This window comes from Coregonus lavaretus (genome assembly GCF_964263955.1).
Source record: "Coregonus lavaretus genome assembly, contig: HAP1_SCAFFOLD_1368, whole genome shotgun sequence".
Classification (NCBI taxonomy): Eukaryota; Metazoa; Chordata; class Actinopteri; order Salmoniformes; family Salmonidae; genus Coregonus; species Coregonus lavaretus.
This window is the reverse complement of record NW_028164678.1, coordinates 23,752-44,770: the sequence shown is the minus strand read 5'-3', so window position 1 is coordinate 44,770 and position 21,019 is coordinate 23,752. Positions and strand designations below refer to the sequence as shown.

At 47.5% G+C, this 21,019-nt stretch overlaps 2 protein-coding genes across 2 annotated transcripts in view; one reads left to right on the top strand and one right to left on the bottom strand.

Annotated features, from left to right (window-relative positions):
- Positions 1-843: 843 nt before the first annotated feature.
- Positions 844-7,424, bottom strand: ackr3b (atypical chemokine receptor 3b). Its single transcript, XM_084191824.1, has 3 exons — positions 7,244-7,424; positions 2,841-3,689; positions 844-2,720 (listed from the first exon to the last, which is right to left on the bottom strand). The coding sequence occupies exons 2-3, from the start codon at positions 3,629-3,631 to the stop codon at positions 2,375-2,377; spliced, it is 1,137 nt and encodes a 378-aa protein (XP_084047950.1). The 5' UTR covers positions 3,632-3,689; positions 7,244-7,424; the 3' UTR covers positions 844-2,374.
- A 3,492-nt stretch (positions 7,425-10,916) lies between these two features.
- Positions 10,917-21,019, top strand: part of drc11 (dynein regulatory complex subunit 11) — a gene marked incomplete at its 3' end in the record, with an annotated part of 32,429 nt that continues 22,326 nt past the window's right edge. Inside the window, exons 1-3 of the mRNA XM_084191822.1 lie at positions 10,917-11,172; positions 19,423-19,750; positions 19,974-20,096. Of these exons, the coding sequence (XP_084047948.1) occupies positions 11,162-11,172; positions 19,423-19,750; positions 19,974-20,096 (462 nt within the window). The remainder of the gene's footprint in view (positions 11,173-19,422; positions 19,751-19,973; positions 20,097-21,019) is intronic.

Below are 21,019 nucleotides of genomic sequence, written 5' to 3'. Positions count from 1 at the left end.
TGGTAAAACAGGTTCTACCAGGACAACAGGGTTCTACCAGGACATCAGGGTTATACCAGGACAATAGGGTTCTACCAGGACAACAGGGTTCTACCAGGACAATAGTGTTCTACCAGGACAACAGTGTTCTACCAGGACAACAGGGTTCTACCAGGACAACAGTGTTCTACCAGGACAACAGGGTTCTACCAGGACAGCAGGGTTCTAGCAGGACAACAGTGTTCTAGCAGGACAACAGGGTTCTACCAGGACAGTGCCATTTACACACATTTGGTGCGGCTTCAGACCATGGTGGGTAGAACGGTCTCTCATTGACACGGTTAGCTGACTCTGTGAACACTTGGGGTTTCTCTTCATCCAGAGACAAACTACAGGGAATAACTGGGCTGGAGCACAGTTGGTACTGATTAGGTTCTGCCACGCACGCACAGACACATGTTGTTCTAGAAGAGAACACAACCCATACAGTCTAGAACACACACAGACACGTTGTTCTAGAAGAGAACACAACCCATACAGTCTAGAACACACACAGACACATGTTGTTCTAGAAGAGAACACAACCCATACAGTCTAGAACACACACAGACACATGTTGTTCTAGAAGAGAACACAACCCATACAGTCTAGAACACACACAGACACGTTGTTCTAGAAGAGAACACAACCCATACAGTCTAGAACACACACAGACATGTTGTTCTAGAAGAGAACACAACTCATACAGTCTAGAACACACACAGACACATGTTGTTCTAGAAGAGAACACAACCCATTCATTCTAGAACACACAGACACATGTATATATATATATATATATATATATTTTTTTTTTTTGGGGGGGGTCATTTAGCAGACGCTCTAATCCAGAGCGACTTACAGTTCTAGAAGAACATTCCATACATTCCAAAACACAAATATTCCCCTCTCAGACAGAGAAGTGTGAGGCAATAATAAACTGTTTTGTGCATTTATTTGTTATTTTACACAAGAGCGTAAAAACATCAACTGACTGGCAAGAAATATGCGTTTGCATATTCAAAAAAAGTTGCAAATTATTTGCAGGTTGTGACTGAAATGTACACACAATGGCTCTTTTGTATTTATTTAGTTTAGTGAAATAAATGCAAACAAGTTGAATAAAAAGAATAATGTAACTAAAATATAACAAATTGTATATTATTTTTAACATTAGCATAACTGCCATTTATTTTTTACATTACACAGAAAGCACACCTTCATTGATTCCATTTCACACCTGTACTGTACAAAACTTCACAAAATCACTTCACCTACAGATCAACGAATATATAAATATGATATTTACAGAATAAACAATTATCTAATATTGTGGATTTGAAAGTATACTCCTGCATTCTACATAAAAAGCACCAACACTTTCTAAATGCGTCATCTAGATGAGTGTTTGGGGCTCGCTGGATCCTCCTGGCTTTATATTGAAACATACCTCAATAACCAACATACATACATCAACATAGATACATCTACTTCTCAAATTCTACAGATTGGCTTTCGTGTTCGTAATGTCTTTTTTATGGCCCCAGTGAAGACTAGAAGTTGCTTAAAGTAATAAGGATTGAAATAAAGGCTATAAAATATAGCTATAGTGTTTTCACTCTGGTCTCGGCTGTCAGTCCATTTGACATTCCTGATTTCCCTGTAAACACAGTGGCAGGTCCTTCTGCCTGTCCCTTCAGCTCTCAGGGTAATGGAGTCTGGTTGACTGACTGCCTGCTCCACATAAACACTGACAGGGAGAGCACCTCGTCTCCCTCTGCTGTGGCTCCGACCAGGGCAGGGGGAAGGGTGGGTGGGTGTGTCTGTGTTTGTTTGTTTGTTTGTTTGTTTGTTTGTTTGTTTGTGTGTGTGTGTGTGTGTGTGTGTGTGTGTGTGTGTGTGTGTGTGTGTGTGTGTGTGTGTGTGTGTGTGCGTCCGTGCGTGCGTGCGTGCGTTTACGGTGTCATTGACCCATCTGTTTGGGTGACAGCAAGTCTCCAGTTCAGAAGAAGTGCTTTCTCAAGAAGACCCCCCACCCCTGTTACTAAGCAAGGGGGAAGTTAACCAAACTCACTCAAAAAGGGGGAAATACTACAAAACGAAATGTGTAAATGAAACAGAACTTGTGTATTTGGTCTTGGTTTTTAACAGTGCGTCTGATGTGCTTGAGATGTCCTTCCCAGGGACTGCATGCAGTCAGTTAACTGTTCAGCCTGTTCAGCACGCCTTTAATAGAGTCCGTTTGGTAGAGAGTCAGTTCTCTGTGGGTTGTGTGACATCACCTCTGTGTGTCCAAGAACATTTTCCCCTCAGGGACAATAAAGTGTATCCTATCTGATCTTGTCACAGCGGCCAATCACACATTATTCTCCACCGCCGCCACGGCCGAGTACTCCGTCTCGGACACATGTGATGCGTCAATGAGCTTGGCCAGGCCCGTCTTGGTGGAATACTTGAAGATGAAGGCCTTCATGAGGTCGTAACGGTAGTTCCTGTTGATGAAGTTATAGATGATGGGGTTGATGCAGCAGTGGATGAGGCTGAAGCACTGGGTCAGGTGGAGGGACACATACAGGAAGTTCTCCAGCCTGCAGCTGAAGGGCAGGACGTTGAGGAGAGATAGAGTGTCGACCAATAGGACTCCGTGGTAGGGCAGCCAGCAGACCAGGAACACCACAATGTAGGTTAGGATGATCTTCCGGCTGATAATAAAAATAATCATTGATTAATCATTGATCATTGATTGGATTTATAAAGCGTAAGTGTGTGTGTGCGTGTGTGTGTGTGTGCACAGGGTGCGTGTGTGTAAGGGAGACACTCACCTGATGCAGCGCTCCTGATTTGAGTTGGCGCTGGAGCCGGGCGGGTTGGCGTTGGTGATGGCGCCTGCTAATAACAGGTAGAAGACGGCGATGATCGGGAACGGGATGGCGAAGCCCAGGATGATGAAGCTAAGCTGGATGCCCACCATCCACTCCCGGGGGTTGTCGGTGGGGTAGACGGGCCGGCACAGGGTGGCGTCAGAGTGTGTGGACTTGACCGCCTGGAGAAAGTAAGTGTCTGGGACAGAGGCGGCCAGCGCCAGCAGCCACACCAGGATACAGATCACCCTCCGCACCACCTTCTTCCTACGGCTGTTCCCTCCGTCTCCGAACAGCACCACGGACAGGTAGCGGTCCACGCTCATACAGGTGAGGAAGAAGATACTCCCGAAGAGGTTGACGCTGAACACCAGGTGGGTGACCTTACAGACGGCCTCGCCGAAGGGCCAGTGGCCGCGCTGTAGCAGCGAGCTGACCCAGACAGGGAGGGTAGCCACCACACAGAGGTCAGCCACAGCCAGGTTGAGGATGTACAGGTGGGTCTCATAGCGGTCTCTCTCTGAGCGGAGGTTGACCCACACCACCAGGGAGTTGGCGGCCAGGCCCACCAGGAAGATGAAGATGTAGAGGACAGAGAGGGTGTAGAGCACCGCCCCATGGCTGAACCCGGCCGGGCACAGCAGAGCCTCCACGTGGTGGGATGACATGTTGTCTCCATATTGTTCCCCCGTGAAGTTAAGCTCCTCCCACATCTCCATCAGCTCCGTCAGCTCGTTCACGCTCAGACTCATGGTGGCGCTCGCCGCAGTAGGAGGAAGGCCGTGTTGTGAAAAAGCTGGAATCCGCAATCTGTAAAACAAGAAGTTCGCTGGTTAGAGTTCGCACAAAACAAATGGATCAATTGAGGGGTTGTATGAGCTGAAATATGTCAATTTGCCAAACAAGAAATTTGCTGGGTGATCACACAAACATATGGACCAAATATGTCAAACAATCATTTGTTTAGAGGGACAACAGGCGTTATCTAAAACATCTCAAGAGGCGTCAATGACCCCAAAAATCTGAGGGGGTACAAAGTATGTGAGGACGGCTGGGGGGTGGTCCGGAGGGCGGCTAGGTGGTCCTGAAGTTGGAGAATTTTGCATTTTTCAAACACCTGAAACAGCTTTTGCCTGCAATCTACAGCCATAATCATTATGCTTCATTCTATGTAAAAATAAATATGTTTATTTTTCTGCATATCTAATCATACCTCTTGATCTGTCTGTATCCTCCTGAATGGTGGTTCTTTTTTTAAAGAAACAAAATATGCTTCTCAGCATTTCTGCTAAAATCTGGGTAAAAGATTGAAAGGAATGTGTCTTATTCAGTACATTTAGTTATTGCTTGCTTTTCTAAAGTCTACCAACCTTACAGGCATTCCAGCTAAGATAGTTAGACAAGCTAGCTACTCTAACTTGATTGATAGCCTGAAATGGCTTCTTGGTAGCTGGTTATCAGGTTGGGAGATTGGGAACCTATCTGGACTAGCTAAAGCCAACTTCATAAAATTGCAAGGTGGCTAACAGTATTACAGATTCTTTTTTGTATTTTTTATTACAGGACAAATCTGAGGGTCATGTCCCCTGTGCCCCCTATGGGCATGCCCAGAGGCGGCATGGTGGGATGCCAGGGGGTTAGATCGACCGCATGCTGTGTCCAGGAATGTTCTCAATGTTTTCCGTCTAGTTCATTAGACAGAGACATTCCTCAGGACTCCCGGGTTCCTCCTAGTCCATCAATAACAAGCAGAGTTCCTCCTAGACTCATCTGACTACTGCAAGCTGGGAGCTGAGCCACTATTTCAACTATGCCTGTATTACCACTGAATTATGAACTGAAGTAAGCCAGTAAATGGCATATTACTAAATCAAAATAAAGGGTTTTTCAGATTATACAGTTTTCAAATGTAAATGTGGAGATTTTAAAATTCACTCAAAATTTAGCATGGTCCATTTTAAGCTAAATCAAATAAATGTCACTAAATACTGTAGGTAAATGTGGAGCATGGCCATTTATGATTCCATTGTATTTGTGTACATCCATTTTTATGACCCTGAAATATGGACCTCCCAACCTCACAAGGACCTCTCAACGACATTCACTTAGCCTTGAGCACGAAGAGAGTGAAGAGAGTACTGATGCTTTCAATGTGAACCAGGAATACCTCAAGGTGATAGCGTCACGGACACTAGAACACAGCCTGCGATTGAGATATGGACAGGACGGAATGTGTGTGTGTGTGTGTGTGTGTGTGTGTGTGTGTGTGTGTGTGTGTGTGTGTGTGTGTGTGTGTGTGTGTGTGTGTGTGTGTGTGTGTGTGTGTGTGTGTGTGTGTGTGTGTGTGTGTGTGTGTGTGTGTGTGTGTGTGTGTGTGTGTGTGTGTGTGTTATGGAAGGTGAACGGTCCATCACACACTGATAAAACCTCTCACTACTTGGCTTTTACTGCAGGTCTTCATGGAATAGAGCACTTTATAAGACATGTTCAGAGTTTATACTTTATGTCTGTAAAACAAATAGCACTAATATAAATGCAATTGAAACGGATTAACTGGACTTAGCCATCAAACAACTTAATTGTTTGTTTATTTGCTTATAACATTAGCCAGATGTTTGTTCACCTAACAAAATTACTATATAGCCTTAAAAGCTTTGTGGGTAACATGAGTAGACAGACAGCTGTCTTTAAGATGACCTTAAATCACTGACAGATGAAAACTGACAGCCTGCCCCATTTGGGAGAGGGAGGGTACATCAAAACAAAAGCTGCAGAGAGCTGGATGTTTTTACTGCTATCAATCCCACCATTTGGGAATGGATAACATTAAATGCTGTGCCAGTCCTTGTAAATCTGTTTTGTTTTCACTGGTCAAACAGAGTGGCGCTTCACCTGGTTCCCTGGTCCTCCCTCTAGCCCCCCCCCCGACCCCAGGGCAGCTAGCACCGTCTGGGGCACAAAGAGCTGCCCGTGTGGACACAGCGGCTGTCACCACCACACCTCAATCCTACATCCTACCACAGACACACACACATACACACCTCCTCTCTTTCTCGCTCCTGGTCTCTCACTCATTCTCTCGCTGTGTCTTTCTGTCTTTCTCACTGTCTTTCTGTCTTTTCTGCTTTTTCCTCTCAACATACTACACCCCTTCTCTCTCTCTCCATCCCCCTCCCCCTCTCCAGACTCCATCCCCCTTCCCCTCTCCAGCCTCCCTCTCCCTTCACCTCTCCCTTCCCCTCTCCCTTCCACTCTCCCTCTCCCTCTCCCTCTCCCTTCCCCTCCCCCTCTCCCACCCCTCTCCCTCTCCATCTTCCTTTTATCTCTGGTCTCAGCAGAAACCCTGCAACTTTATATTGTTTCCCTCCTCCTCCAAGGAACTACCTCCCTTTCTCTCTCTCTCTCTCTCTCACTCTCTCTCTCTCACTCTCTCTCTCTCTCTCTCTCTTTCTCTCTCTCTCTCTCTCCTCTCTCTCTCTCTCTCTCTCTCTCTCTCTCTCTCTCTCTCTCTCTCTCTCTCCTCTCTCTCTCTCTCTCTCTCTCTCCCTCTCAATTTCAATTCAATTCAATTTAAGGGCTTTATCTCGCTCTCTCCCCCTCACTCTTTTTCACAGTGAAAATTCTACAACCATCTGTAGTAAATAAATGCATTGAAAGGTAGCCTATAGATGGTATACATCCAGCATATAGCCTGCTGAATATGTGAACGACCAAAATGGGTCAGTCTTTAGTGGAATTTTAGTGATAGTGCATAAGTCTTCTGAAGATACAGTAGATGAATGTTGTACTACTATAAACTACTTTTGTTAACGGAAATACACACTAAAACTACAGGACTTTTCCATGAATTATTTGATGTGTGATTTATTCACATAAACAGACCCACAGTTCCTAAACACGCTCCACCTCTACCTGTCAGCTATAATGTATTATGTTAAGATTTTAAAAAATAACGTTATTGTGTGCAATTTAGGTGCGTCCATCCATTGCTGTATCAATTGCTTACATACAGGGCAATCTAGAGCTGATTGGATGTAGACCAGTCTGCGGGGATATAACCCACTGTTAATCCGATAGAACCTACTGTTAATCCACACCCCCAACTGTGAGTCCCGGGGGCGCTTTTACAAATGTATGACAACTTCAGGGCACAACAAATCTCAGTGCCATGGTATGGTTGAGTAATGTCAAAGCATTCGTTTTCTAAACTCAAGAAAAACTAACAAATAACAAACATATAACAACATACAAGTTAGGAAAACTATAACTGCCTATGAAAACGAAATGTATTTTATTTTCTGTCAGTGAAAAAGTAGGATAAAATGCGCTATGGGTATTCAAAGTGTTATTTAGAAGTTACTTACAAAATGCCTTTATGTGTCCTTCGTAACTCCTTCAATCCAGAACTTGCACAAAATGTCTCCGTGAATGCTTTTGAGAGTCCCTAGACTCAATATTGAGGTTATAGTAGGCCTAATGAAGTCTGTAGGTAATACGCAAATTGACTGAGGAACTCTCCCGTTCCTGCTCTGTCGAGACTACCTCGCTTGGTCAGGGTGCACTTGTTAAATACTGCAAAGAGCAACGCCTACTAGGGTAACTAGGCAACTTGGTAAACTGATTCATTGAGGTTTCAATAAAACAACAATGGAATCAACGGACGTGCGAAACATCGGATTTCCACTCCCAACAACATAATAGAAATATAAACAGTAGTTACAGTTATTTGTGTCCGAGTACTGAAAAGTCTGACGTCCAATTAGAAAGTCAGTCGACAACGGAGCGCGTTGCTGCTATGCATTCCATCACCTTCCGGATACTATACTGATGGTGCATTGGTGCTGAATTCTTTAGGGGAAATTTCTGATAATAGATTTACGAGATTTTCTGTAGGACCATATTATCAGGATGTCATTACGGTGTAATTTAGTAGCCTATGCTAAATTCATTAAAATATTGGTAGATACTTGCCCAAATTTAATGTAAAATAGCTGCAAGAAACTGTTAGCCAGTAGGCTATGTTTTACCTGTAGACGGTTGCAGCCAACCATCCAGTCACATGCTAGCAGTCATTGCGCTAGCGCTAGTTAGCATCGGGTCACTAAACTACCTCTAACTACCTTCATTCTGGATGCAGAGCCATAAAACTGGTATCCAGGGCGGCAGGTAGCCTAGCGGTTAAGAGCGTTGGGCCACTAACCGAAAGGTCGGTGGTTCGAATCCCCGAGCCGATTAGGAGAAACTTAACCCTAATTGCTCTGGATAAGAGCGTCTGCTAAATGACTGAAATGTAGGAACTTAAATGCAATCCACAAATTCATCTGATGTAGATAAAGGGCTTCTTAACCAAATTCCCTAATAAGGCTGTCTATCAAACCAAATCCCATTTGGAGTGACCTGAGTGCGCGCATAAAAGAAAGATTGGTGTGAAAATAAGATTAGTTTGCGCTTCTAGGCAAGATGTGGATGATGGAAGGCATGAAAACAGACCAGAAGAGACACATTCCTTTATTTGACCTGCAAGTGGTTAAAGTTGAACACTTCGTAGATGAATGTATTTAGTGTTGAACTGTGTTTAATCTCTCTTGGAACAAACTAAAAGGTTTGGCGTTCTTTAGGAGCTCACCTGTTCACCTGCATGCCTTACTGGGATGAGTTTATACCCAAACATATAGGCCCTATGCCACGCTTGGCACTTGTTATCTTGATTTTGCTAAGACATCTTACCATATGCCATGCCATATAAAAACAGCACAATGTGAAATCTCATTCATTGAAATATTTGCCAATGTATTGTCTAATTTTAGGAGGGAAGGATGGACGTTTGTTTGCCAGGGAATTTGATACAGTAGATAGATTGTGTCTGACTGACAAAGCCAGGGTGCTGCACCTGGTTGAACAATGCATGTCCATCCTCACTGCATCTGACAGAACCATCGGGGCCAGTCTCTGATGTCCTGCAAGCCAACACCAGATTCGGGTACTTTCTGAGGTTGTTCCCACCGAGCCTGTGCCCATCAGAGGCAAATCCAGTGAGATTTGGTATAAAACACTCCTCTCCCCTCCACCTTATGAGCTTACAGTTGGCTACATAACTGCCCATGTTGTGTCCTTAAACCTCTCTTTTAATGATATAAAACATGTCATTGGAATATGAAAGTGCACTGTGGATCATTGATAAGTACCGTTCAAAAGTTTGTGGTCACTTAGAAATGTCCTTCTTTTCGAAAGAAAAGCAATTTTTTTGTCCATTAAAACAACCTCAAATTAATCCGAAATACAGTGTAGACATTGTTAATGTTGTAAATGGCTATTGTAGCTGGAAACGGCAGATTTTAAATGAAATATCTACATAGGCATATAGAGGCCCATTATCAGCAACCATCAGTCCTGTGTTCCAATGGCATGTTGTGTTTGCTAATCCATGTTTATCATTTTAAAAGGCAAATTGATCATTAGAAAACCCTTTTGCAATTATGTTATTACAGCTGAAAACTGTTGTGCTGATTAAAGAAGCAATAAAACTGGCCTTCTTGAGACCAGTTGAGTATCTAGAGCATCAGCAATTGTGGGTTCGATTAAAGGCTCAAAATGGTCAGAAACAAATAACTTTCTTCTGAAACTCGTCAGTCTATTCTTGTTCGGAGAAATTAAGGCTATTCCATGCGAGAAATTGCCAAGAAACTGAAGATCTCGTACAACGCTGTGTACTACTCCCTTCACAGAACTGCGCAAACTGGCTCTAACCAGAATAGAAAGAGGAGTGGGAGGCCCAGGTGCACAACTGAGCAAGAGGAAAAATACATTAGAGTGTCTAGTTTGAGAAACAGGCGCCTCACAGGTCCTCAACTGGCAGCTTCATTAAATTGTACCCGCAAAACATCAGTCTCAACGTCAACAGTGAAGAGGCGACTCCGGGATGCTGACCTAGGCAGAGTGATGGAGTGCTGCATCAGATGACCTGGCCTCCACAATCCCCCGACCTCAACCAAATTGAGATGGTTTAGGATGAGTCGGACCACAGAGTGAAGGAAAAGCAGCCAACAAGTGCTCAGCATATGTGGGAACACCTTCAATACAGTTGGAAAAGCATTCCAGGTGAAGCTGGTTTAGAGAATGCCAAGAGTGTGCAAAGCTGTCATCAAGGCAAAATGTTCTAAAACTTTTGACTGGTAGTATATAAATATATATATATATATACAAGTTATCTGAAATACTGTTCCACTTCAAACATTATAGGCCTAACTGCCAGTTTTTATGTATCCATTAGTGAACCCGTGGAAAGTTCATTTCAACAGGCTGTAGCACCTGTGTGTCACTGTCACTCTCACCATTCAGTTATTCAATATACCAGGCAAGCATGACGGATCATATAGCACTCATAATATGCCTTTGTGTTGGGGGACCACCAGGATAAAGGAAGTCCTTTGGATCTATTGATGCATTCACTGCAAATTGAATTTTACAGTATGCTGATTTTGCACATTAGAAAGCCATTAATCTATATTCAGCCAGCTCATTTGCCTAAGTGTGCATAGAGTGATGTGTGTCTGTCTTTACATGTGCTGGTACTGTTGACTAAATATTGTCAACAACTTTAGAAAAACAACTTGTGAAAATGTAGACTGAAAAAAGAGAAAGGAATGCTCTGTATAAATTCGCTTGCTGCCCGTAAAGTGAGTGCAACATCTCTTCTGCAGTAGTTCTAATCGACAGGAGCGGTCGTTTGGTCAAATCCAGTGGCAAGTCTCATTGCGCAGGCGTGGCGTTTCGTTGCTAGACACTCTGGCGCACACACAGCAAGAAAGCAAACACGCTTCAGTCGATGGGAAGCGCATCACTTTTTTGGCCAACTCTTTTAGGTACAGTATGACATCTTCAGTGTGATTGTATTGATAAAATATTCCCAAATTATTAATGTTTAAAATTATAATCTTAGTCTGTGTTATTTGCGAGTATGACGATATTTTCCCACATCAAATGCGATGTTATTGGCTACTGTTTTGTGTGATAGAGATTTTAATCTGGTCTCCCCAGCACCTACCTGTCTGACCCATGTTTTGCCTGCTGAACGGTTTCTGAGAGTCTGGAGATCCCAAGGATGGAACCGATCCAGAACAGCTGTGTTTCCACTATAATAACCTAAATATAGCTATTATCATTAAATACCCTATTTTTAAATTAGGAAATTAAAGTGAGATGTTTTCAATTTGATCAGATCATCAAGAAAAACCGAACTCACAATTCTATTGGAACCATAGCTCGTGGAATTACACGCAAGAATGTCACACAGGTATTCTATTTTGTTTTATCTACATGATGTATATCATATTGTGCAAATTCTGTAACTGTCACGATTCAGACAGACGACCAGAGGACCACAATTGCGTCACACCAGAAAGTTTATTAAACTTAAGGGAAAAGGGAAGTAGGGAGTGAATGAAGGCTCCAGGGGTAACAGGGATCCCGTCCAATGCGCTGGGTCTGTGCCCCCCCCAGTGGCAGCGATGCGTCCTATGAAGCCGGTGGTGGGTGGTCCAGAAGTCCTGGGGGGGGGGAGACACAGACACAACAGGGCGGAATGAAACCAGGCAGCAGTACAGTTCAAGGGAAATCCAAAATACGTAGTAGCAAGGCAGAAGGCTGGTCAGAGTTACCGGGATTGAAGAGTAGTCAGGAGTCGTAATGGCAGAAGCAGGTCTGGATCTCCTGAGGCAGAAGAGTATCCAAAAAACAGGCAGGTCCGGGGTCACAAAACCAGGGTGAGCCAGAAGCGCGAGCAAACAGGTTCCGGGTGTGAGCTTTGCAGACGATCTGACACCGGAGAGCTGAAAGACAGGGCCTTAAATACTGGGAGAGGTAGTGGGTAATGCAGCGCAGCTGGCAGAGTAATTAGAGCAGAGCAGAGCAGGGACAGGTGGAGCTAGTTAGGCTGAGTAGAGAGAGTGGTGAGCAGAGTGGAAGAAAACTAAGGTGGTAACCCGGTGGAGTGAGAGGCCCATGACAGAACCCCCCCCCCAAGGGACGGCCCCAGAAGTCCCAAGAGCAACACCACGCCGGGCGGGAGGAGGGGAGCCGGAGGAGGGCTAGAACTCCTCCGAACGGTCCGAGTGAACGTCCTCATCCTCGGAGGAAGCCGGAGGGCCGTGGTCGGGAGATGGGACAGGTCCCGAGACAGGATCAGGCACAGGACAGGAAGCCGAGCGGGCCGGACGGTTAGGGACCCCTCTGGGGCGGCCCCTACGGATTGCAGGTTGATCAGGATGCCGTTGGTGGAAAGCGGTGATGAGAGTCCTATCCACAATCCGACTAGCTGGCACCCAGGTCCTTTCCTCAGGTCCATAGCCCTCCCAGTCAATGAGGTACTGGAGACCCCTACCCCTCCGTCTGGACCGAAGCAGGCGGCGGACGGTGTAAACCAGACCACCATCGACGAGCCGTGGAGGAGGAGGACCAGGCGCAGCAGGGACCAGCGGACTCTCATGGATGGGCTTAATCTTAGACACATGGAAAGTGGGGTGCACCCTCAGGGAATTAGGCAGTTGGAGCCGGACAGCAGTTGGGCTAATCACTCTTATGATAGGGAATGGGCCAATGAACCGAGGTGCCAGCTTCTGCGACTCCACCCTGAGTGGCAGGTTCTTCGATGACAACCACACCCTCTGACCAACATGGTAGGTGGGAGCAGGAATTCTCCGACGGTTGGCCCCGGTAGTGTAGCTGGCAACGGATCTGAGGAGTGTGGCTCGGGCTTGTGACCAGGTGCGGCGACATCGACGGGCAAAAGCAAGTGCAGATGGGCAAGTAACCTCCTCTTCCTGGCTGGCAAATAGAGGAGGCTGGTATCCATAAACACATTGGAAAGGGGACATACCGATGGCAGAGCAGGTCAGAGAATTGTGTGCGTACTCCACCCATGTCAATTGCTGCGACCAGGAGTGGGGGTTGCGTGAAGTCATGCATCGCAGTGCCTTCTCGAGCTCCTGATTAGCCCGCTCTGACTGCCCATTGGATTGGGGATGGAATCCGGAAGTCAGACTGACTGTGGCTCCCAGCAGGTGACAGAACTCCTTCCAAAAAGCGGAGGAGAATTGTGGACCACGGTCAGAAACTACATCCTTTGGCAGTCCGTGGATCCGGAAGACGTGTTCCAGGACCACCTGGGCGGTCTCCTTGGCGGTTGGGAGCTTGGGGAGGGGAATGAAGTGTGCCATCTTGCTGAAACGGTCAACGATGGTGAGAATGACGGTCATGCCACTTGAAGGGGGCAGCCCCGTGACAAAGTCAAGGGCGATGTGAGACCAGGGACGTCTGGGCACAGGCAGGGGCTGCAGCAATCCGGCTGGGGGCTGGCAGGACGACTTGTGTTGGTTGCAGATGGGGCAGGCTTGGACGAATTCCCGTACATCCTTCCTCAGAGAGGGCCACCAGAACCTCTGGGCGAGCAGGTTGTAAGTGCGGGTGGAGCCAGGGTGACAAGCTAGGCGGGAGTCATGTCCCCACTGAACGACCTGGGACCTCAGGTCTTCGGGGACAAAAAGGCGGTCAGCTGGGCAAGTGCTGGGACCTGGCTGGTTACGGAGAGCCTCCAGCACCTGTTCCTCAACAGCCCAGGTCAGAGCTGCAACGATGCAGGGACTTGGCAGAATCGACACAGGGTCCTTGGAGGGGGTGTCATCCTTCTGGAATTGACGGGAGAGGGCGTCTGGCTTGGTGTTGCGTGATCCAGGCCGGTATGACAGAGTGAAATTAAACCTGGTGAAGAACAGGGCCCAGCGGGACTGCCTGGAGTTCAACCGTTTGGCCGTGCGGATGTACTCCAAGTTCTTATGATCGGTCCAAACGAGAAATGGAATGGTGGACCCCTCCAGCCAGTGACGCCACTCCTCCAAGGCAAGCTTCACAGCCAGCAGCTCACGGTTCCCTATGTCGTAATTGCACTCAGAGGGGGACAACCGACGTGAGAAAAAGGCACAGGGATGGAGCTTCCTATCCTCCGCAGCCCACTGAGAAATCACAGCACCAACTCCCACATCCGAGGCGTCCACCTCCACAATGAATTGCCGGTCCACATCAGGCATCTGGAGGATGGGAGCGGAGGTGAACCTCACCTTGAGGGTACTGAAGGCCTTGTCGGCTGCTGGGGTCCAGGTGAAGGGTTGCTTGGTGCTGGTTAGAGCAGTGAGAGGGGCAGCAACGGTACTGTAGTTCCGGATAAACTTCCTATAGAAGTTAGCAAACCCCAGAAACTGTTGCAGCTTCTTTCTGTTCTCCGGAACTGGCCATGAAGTGACTGCTGATACTTTGGCAGGATCCATTTGGATACTTCCCTCTGCCACTATGTACCCCAGGAAGGCCACTGTCTTGACGTGAAACTCACATTTCTCTGCCTTGGCGTAGAGGGAATTCTCCAGAAGACGATGAAGGACTTGCTGGACATGGCGGGTGTGTTCAGACAGGTTTCTGGAGTAGATTAAGATGTCATCCAGGTAAACGAAGACAAACTTGTTTAACATGTCCCGCAGTACATCATTCACTAGAGCCTGGAACACAGCAGGAGCATTGGTGAGGCCAAAAGGCATAACCAGATACTCGTAGTGGCCTGTTGGTGTATTGAATGCGGTTTTCCATTCATCTCCCTCCCGGATCCGCACTAGGTGGTAAGCGTTTCTGAGATCCAACTTGGTAAAAATAGTGGCTCCCTGGAGCAACTCAAAAGCAGAGGTGAGCAGAGGCAGAGGGTAACGGTTCTTCACTGTGATGTCGTTGAGTCCCCTGTAGTCGATGCAGGGGCGAAGAGATCCGTCCTTCTTCCCCACAAAGAAGAAGCCAGCACCAGCAGGAGATGAAGATGAACGGATTAATCCTGCGGACAGAGAGCCATTGATGTAGTCCTCCATGGACTTTCTTTCAGGAGCAGACAACGAATAAAGACGACCCTTTGGAGGAGCTGTTCCAGGGAGGAGGTCGATGGCACAGTCGTACGGTCGGTGAGGGGGCAGAGATGTGGCTCTTGCTTTGTTAAACACCTCTCTGAGACCATGGTAGCATTCTGGGACATTGGAGAGGTCAGGAGCGGAGTTAGTAGGTACTGGCCGAGGGGGTAGTGCGGCAGCAAGCAGGCAGGTTCGGTGGCAGTCCTCTCCCCACTCCCTGATCACCCCGGTCACCCAGTCGAGCTGAGGGTTGTGCCGGCGGAGCCATGGGTAACCCAGGATGAGGGGTTGGCCTGGAGAGGGGAGCAGGTGAAACTGGATAGTTTCTTGATGGTTTCCGGACAGACCCATCGAGACCGGGGCCGTGACATGAGTGACCGATCCGAGTAAGTGTCCGTCCAGTGCCCGGGCAGGAATAGGAGGTGTCAAACGGAGGTTCTCCAGTCCCAGTTGGCGTGCCAGCTTGATGTCCATTATGTTGGCTTCGGCGCCAGAATCCACCAGAGCAGCCAGGGTGTGAGTTGAGTCAGAGAGGCGGAGGTGAACTTGCAGCAGGGGTTTGCGGTCGGAGGACTGGATGGTCATTGAACTCAACCGGACTCCCCCTATGCCCGGTGAGCTTCGGCCCTTTAAAGGGCAGGTTACCACACGATGTCCATCACCTCCACAATAGAGGCAGAGGTTTGAGGTGAAGCGGCGCTGGCGCTCTGCAGGAGTGAGGGAGGCTCGCCCAATCTCCATAGGCTCAGACTGATCAAGCTGACCTGGGTGAGTGGCAGTAGATGACAGGAGCCCAGTCGGATCTCTCCGAATGCCGGTAGTAGGTGGACCTTGGCGCCCCCTCTCACGACGACGGGTCTGTATCCTTCTGTCGATCCTGACAGTCAGTGCGATGGCTTCATCAAGAGTGGAAGGCAGTTCATGGGAGACCAACTCGTCCTTGATATAGTCAGCCAAACTATGGAAGAACGCGTCCACCAACGATGGTGTGTTCCAAGAACTTCGTCTAGCCAGGGTTCGGAAGTCGATGGAATGGTCTGCGACTGTACGTCTGCCTTGTCGAATACTGAACAGTTCACGAGACGCCTCTGCGGTGGGTGAATCCAGGTCAAACACCTTCAGCATCTCCTCAGCAAACAGGTCGAAGGTTGCACATGCGGGGGTTTGACGTTCGAACTCTGCTGTTCCCCAGAGTCGAGCTCGGCCCGTCAGGTGAGTGATGGCATACCCAACTTTAGCCCCCTCCGTGGCGAAGGTCCTTGGCTGCAAGGAGAACTGAAGTCGGCAGCTAGTCAGGAATGGCCGGACCTGGGTTGAATCGCCGTTGAACCGCTCGGGGTTTCCAATCTTGGGTTCCGGAGCAGCGGCTGCAATGACCGGGGCAGGTAACTCGGGGGCTGGGCTGGTGGGCAGACTGGCTGGGGTAAGGTTGGTGAGGAGTTGAATGATCATGGCGAGTTGTTGTTGCTGCTGCTGGAACTGCTGCTCATGCTCATCGGTTTCCATGTCGGGGAAAGTGTGCGCTGAGTCCATAATGGTCAGATCGTACTGTCACGATTCAGACAGACGACCAGAGGACCACAATTGCGTCACACCAGAAAGTTTATTAAACTTAAGGGAAAAGGGAAGTAGGGAGTGAATGAAGGCTCCAGGGGTAACAGGGATCCCGTCCAATGCGCTGGGTCTGTGCCCCCCCCAGTGGCAGCGATGCGTCCTATGAAGCCGGTGGTGGGTGGTCCAGAAGTCCTGGGGGGGGGGAGACACAGACACAACAGGGCGGAATGAAACCAGGCAGCAGTACAGTTCAAGGGAAATCCAAAATACGTAGTAGCAAGGCAGAAGGCTGGTCAGAGTTACCGGGATTGAAGAGTAGTCAGGAGTCGTAATGGCAGAAGCAGGTCTGGATCTCCTGAGGCAGAAGAGTATCCAAAAAACAGGCAGGTCCGGGGTCACAAAACCAGGGTGAGCCAGAAGCGCGAGCAAACAGGTTCCGGGTGTGAGCTTTGCAGACGATCTGACACCGGAGAGCTGAAAGACAGGGCCTTAAATACTGGGAGAGGTAGTGGGTAATGCAGCGCAGCTGGCAGAGTAATTAGAGCAGAGCAGAGCAGGGACAGGTGGAGCTAGTTAGGCTGAGTAGAGAGAGTGGTGAGCAGAGTGGAAGAAAACTAAGGTGGTAACCCGGTGGAGTGAGAGGCCCATGACAGTAACCAATGTTGTGGCTAGACTATATAGGCCTATAGGACACTTGGACTTGAAAAATCCAAATTACATCCACATTTACAGACTAATATTTCCAGGAGATGCACAGCACAACCCCAAACAGAGTAAACAACTTACTCAGAGTCAGTTGTGGTCCTACTTCCTGTATGATTTCCTAACTATTAGAAGGGCTATGGGAGAGCAGCAGTTTGCAAAAGAGAGAGGAAGTCTACATTGTGTTTTGCTGTTCCCATAACAACAGACAGGCATGCTTGTATCAACCTGGCTAAGCCTTTCAAAAGCAGTTAGTCTGAGCAATATTACCCATCCCTAGATGTCATTACTGGAATGTTACCACACAGCTGTATTCACAGAAATATGTCTAGTCACTGAAGACCTGAAACAAATGAAACAAAATAGAGCCTAATCCTTTATGTACTGGTCCCCTGACCGGTATAAGCCTTTGTGATTTGTTGACCCTGTCGTTTTTTGTGTTTCAATGGTGGTACTTTGAATTATTTTGACTTAACAGCTTTGTTGCCTGGGCACTAGTTGGGTATCTGGTTGAATTGCCCGACACCCTCTCATTTTATTGTAATGTCCCCCTCAGAAATGTCCTCTCAGCCTAGTCCTCACTACTCCTCCCCCATTCCCACCCACTCTCCCCTGGCAGCTTTGATTCAACCAGTTCCCTAACAAGAGTTCCTCTGGGCCATAGAAATGCTGTCTTTAGGGTAATGACATAGGCCTCATAGGAATATGAAAGGAGCATGGTTTCACCATTGTAAGCCTCAGCTCTTTTAGATTTACCAAGGCAGCAACTATGTTAAAAGTTCAAAGAGAAAATAATTACATGTATACAGATGTAGGAGCTTAATTTGATCACTCTTTTGTGGCTGAGAATTTTCCTGCACCGCAGGAAATGCAGATGAGCTTCGTGATTCACATACATTCACTGAAAACCGACATTAACACACAGTTATATTAACAGTATTGCACTTTTCATGTAGCCTACCTTTGGCCAGCTAAAAGCTTAACCACCGATCAAGCAACATTATGGACTAAATGTTAAAATCTGTTAAAATCCTGTTGCTGCAGGATTATGTTGCTGTAACATTATAGGTCAAATTAAGATCCAACATCTGTAGGCCTATAATGGTTATTTATTGATGGCTGTTAGGGAGTGACATTAGGGATATCTAGCAGTCATTTTAGTTTTCTTCTATGGAATTGATAGTTCTATGTGTCAACAAACTCTTAGTCATTTTTCCAACAGCTAGGCTGAGGTAGGAAAGTATTTTTATACCTACAGTAGATGTAAACTATGACCAAGTAGACAAGTGCACCCCTCTCATTCCCAGGTGTTTTAGCCAGGTGGTGTTAGGCTTGTTTGAAGGTTTTGACTGACAGACCACCTGTCAGTTACTACATGACAAAGAGAGGGTTATTGACGTTCTAGTGCAAAGTGCGAGAAATAAGTGTTAGAGTCCTTCAAACCTTTTAATGGTACTTATCAGACATTACCTGGAGAGATAGCTCTGCCATCTGCCAAGGATAGCTATCCTGAAACAGGTGAGGATTCTACCTTGGCCTTGGTTCGTCGAGAAAAGTAAGATAGAAGAAAGTGATAAAGAGCCAGAAATAGGAAGAAAGAGAACCCTCCCCTCGAAATATGGCCAGTGAACTTGATCTGGATGGCTTAGTTAGTCTGGTCATTCACGTTTCCATTCACATGCAGCATGCCCCTCTCCTTCTCTCCCCCTTCTCCTTCTCTCCTCCTTTTTCTCCTTCTCCTTCTCCTTTCTGTTTCCCCTTCCCATTCCCCTCCTCCTTCACCTCCTCCTTCACCTCCTCCTCCTCCTCCACTCTCCATTCCCCTCCTCCTGCTCCTCCTGTCCTCCTTCTCCTCCTCCTTCTCATTCTCTCCTCCTTCCCCTCCTCCTGCTCCTCCTTCTCTCTCCTCCTCCTCCTCCTCTCTCCTCCTTCTCCTCCTTCTTCTTCTCTCTCCTCCTTCTCCTTCTCCCTCCTCCTTCTCCTCCTCCTTCTCCTTCTCTCTCCTCCTGCTCCTCCTTCCCCTCCTCCTTCTCCTTCTCTCTCCTCCTTCTCCTCCTCCTTCTCTCTCTCTCCTCCTCCTCCTTCCCCTCTGCCTTCTCCTTCTCTCTCTCTCCTCCTCCTCCTTCCCCTCCTCCTTCTCCTTCTCTCTCTCTCCTCCTCCTCCTTCCCCTCCTCCTTCTCCTTCTCTCTCTCTCCTCCTCCTCCTTCCCCTCCTCCTTCTCCTCCTCCTTCTCATTCTCTCTCCTCCTTCTCCTCCTCCTTCTCCTTCTCTTTCCTCCTTCTCTCCTCCTTCTCTCCCTTCTCCTCCTTCTCGTTCCCCTTCTCCTCCATCTCCTTGTCCTTCTCCTCAGCTCCTACACCAGGATGTGGGTCCAGGCCCATGGAGCCTTGGAGGACCTCCTGGTGGATGAGTTCCCTCCCACTGCCCCTCGGCCGCTGAAGGACCGGCTGCAGGTCTTCCAGGGCCTGGCCACCTTCTACCTGAAGTACCTGCAGATCTTCCGCGGCCTGGAGGCAGTCTACGACCAGATAGTTCACCCCCAGAAGAGGCGCATGGTCAGGCACGTGTTGGACGGCGTGATTGGTAGACTCCTGGAGCTCAAGAACGAGATGGTGGAGCTGGAGTTCTCAGAGTTCCACTACTTTGATGATGTGCTGCAGGACCTCAAGCTGACACCTGTGAGTCAGTGGTACTGTACCTGGGACTGAGTGATAGGACGTGAAGGGGGAGTGAGGAAAATGAGATGTGGTCCTCAAAAGGTTCAACAACAATTCCGTTTCTGTATCCTGATAGTAATTTTCAAAGTATTTGGAACATGTCTCACCCCTTTAACTCAGAGATTCTACCTATTGAATCACACACAACGACAGAGAAAGATTTATGCAATATGATATTTTGCAGGAGGACCTGGAGGTGCCCATCCCTCAGTATTTTGTGAGAGAGAAGATGCGTGTGCTGCGGGACAGAGAGAAGATGCTGGCGCATGTCATGGCTAAAGGGGGACACATTGAACAGGTTGAGCAGGTTAGAGAAACACACACTAGTTACAATCAGACTCCCTTATGTAAGCAAATATTACTACAATTGTTTCCATGGAATTCATTAAATAAATACCAGGTTACCTCAGCCTAAATAGATAGTGGGGATGTAAAATAAAGTATAAAACTAAAACATTGCTCTGGTCTCACACAGCAGATGCTTCCTCCCCAAGTTATATGCCTGGGGGACAAGGTTAACATTGCTCTGGTCTCACACATCAGATGCTTCCTCCCCAAGTTATATGCCTGGGGGACGAGGTTAACATTACTCTGGTCTCACACAGCAGATGCTTCCTCCCCAAGTTATATGCCTGGAGGACAAGGTTAACATTGCTCTGGTCTCACACATCAGATGCTTCCTCCCCAAGTTATATGCCTGGAGGACAAGGTTAACATTACTCTGGTCTCACACAGCAGATGCTTCCTCCCCAAGTTATATGCCTGGAGGACAAGGTTAACATTACTCTGGTCTCACACAGCAGATGCTTCCTCCCCAAGTTATATGCCTGGAGGACAAGGTTAACATTACTCTGGTCTCACACAGCAGATGCTTCCTCCCCAAGTTATATGCCTGGAGGACAAGGTTAACATTGCTCTGGTCTCACACATCAGATGCTTCCTCCCCAAGTTATATGCCTGGAGGACAAGGTTAACATTACTCTGGTCTCACACAGCAGATGCTTCCTCCCCAAGTTATATGCCTGGAGGACAAGGTTAACATTACTCTGGTCTCACACAGCAGATGCTTCCTCCCCAAGTTATATGCCTGGAGGACAAGGTTAACATTACTCTGGTCTCACACAGCAGATGCTTCCTCCCCAAGTTATATGCCTGGGGGACAAGGTTAACATTACTCTGGTCTCACACACCAAATGCTTCCTCCCCAAGTTATATGCCTGGAGGACAAGG

Excerpts from the sequence above, each read along its gene's own strand:
- ackr3b (XM_084191824.1), bottom strand. The coding sequence starts at position 3,631 with ATGAGTCTGAGCGTGAACGAGCTGACGGAGCTGATGGAGATGTGGGAG. Across the intron at positions 2,721-2,840 it reads AATCAGGAGCGCTGCATCAG|CCGGAAGATCATCCTAACCT; the intron begins GTGAGTGTCTCC and ends TTTTATTATCAG.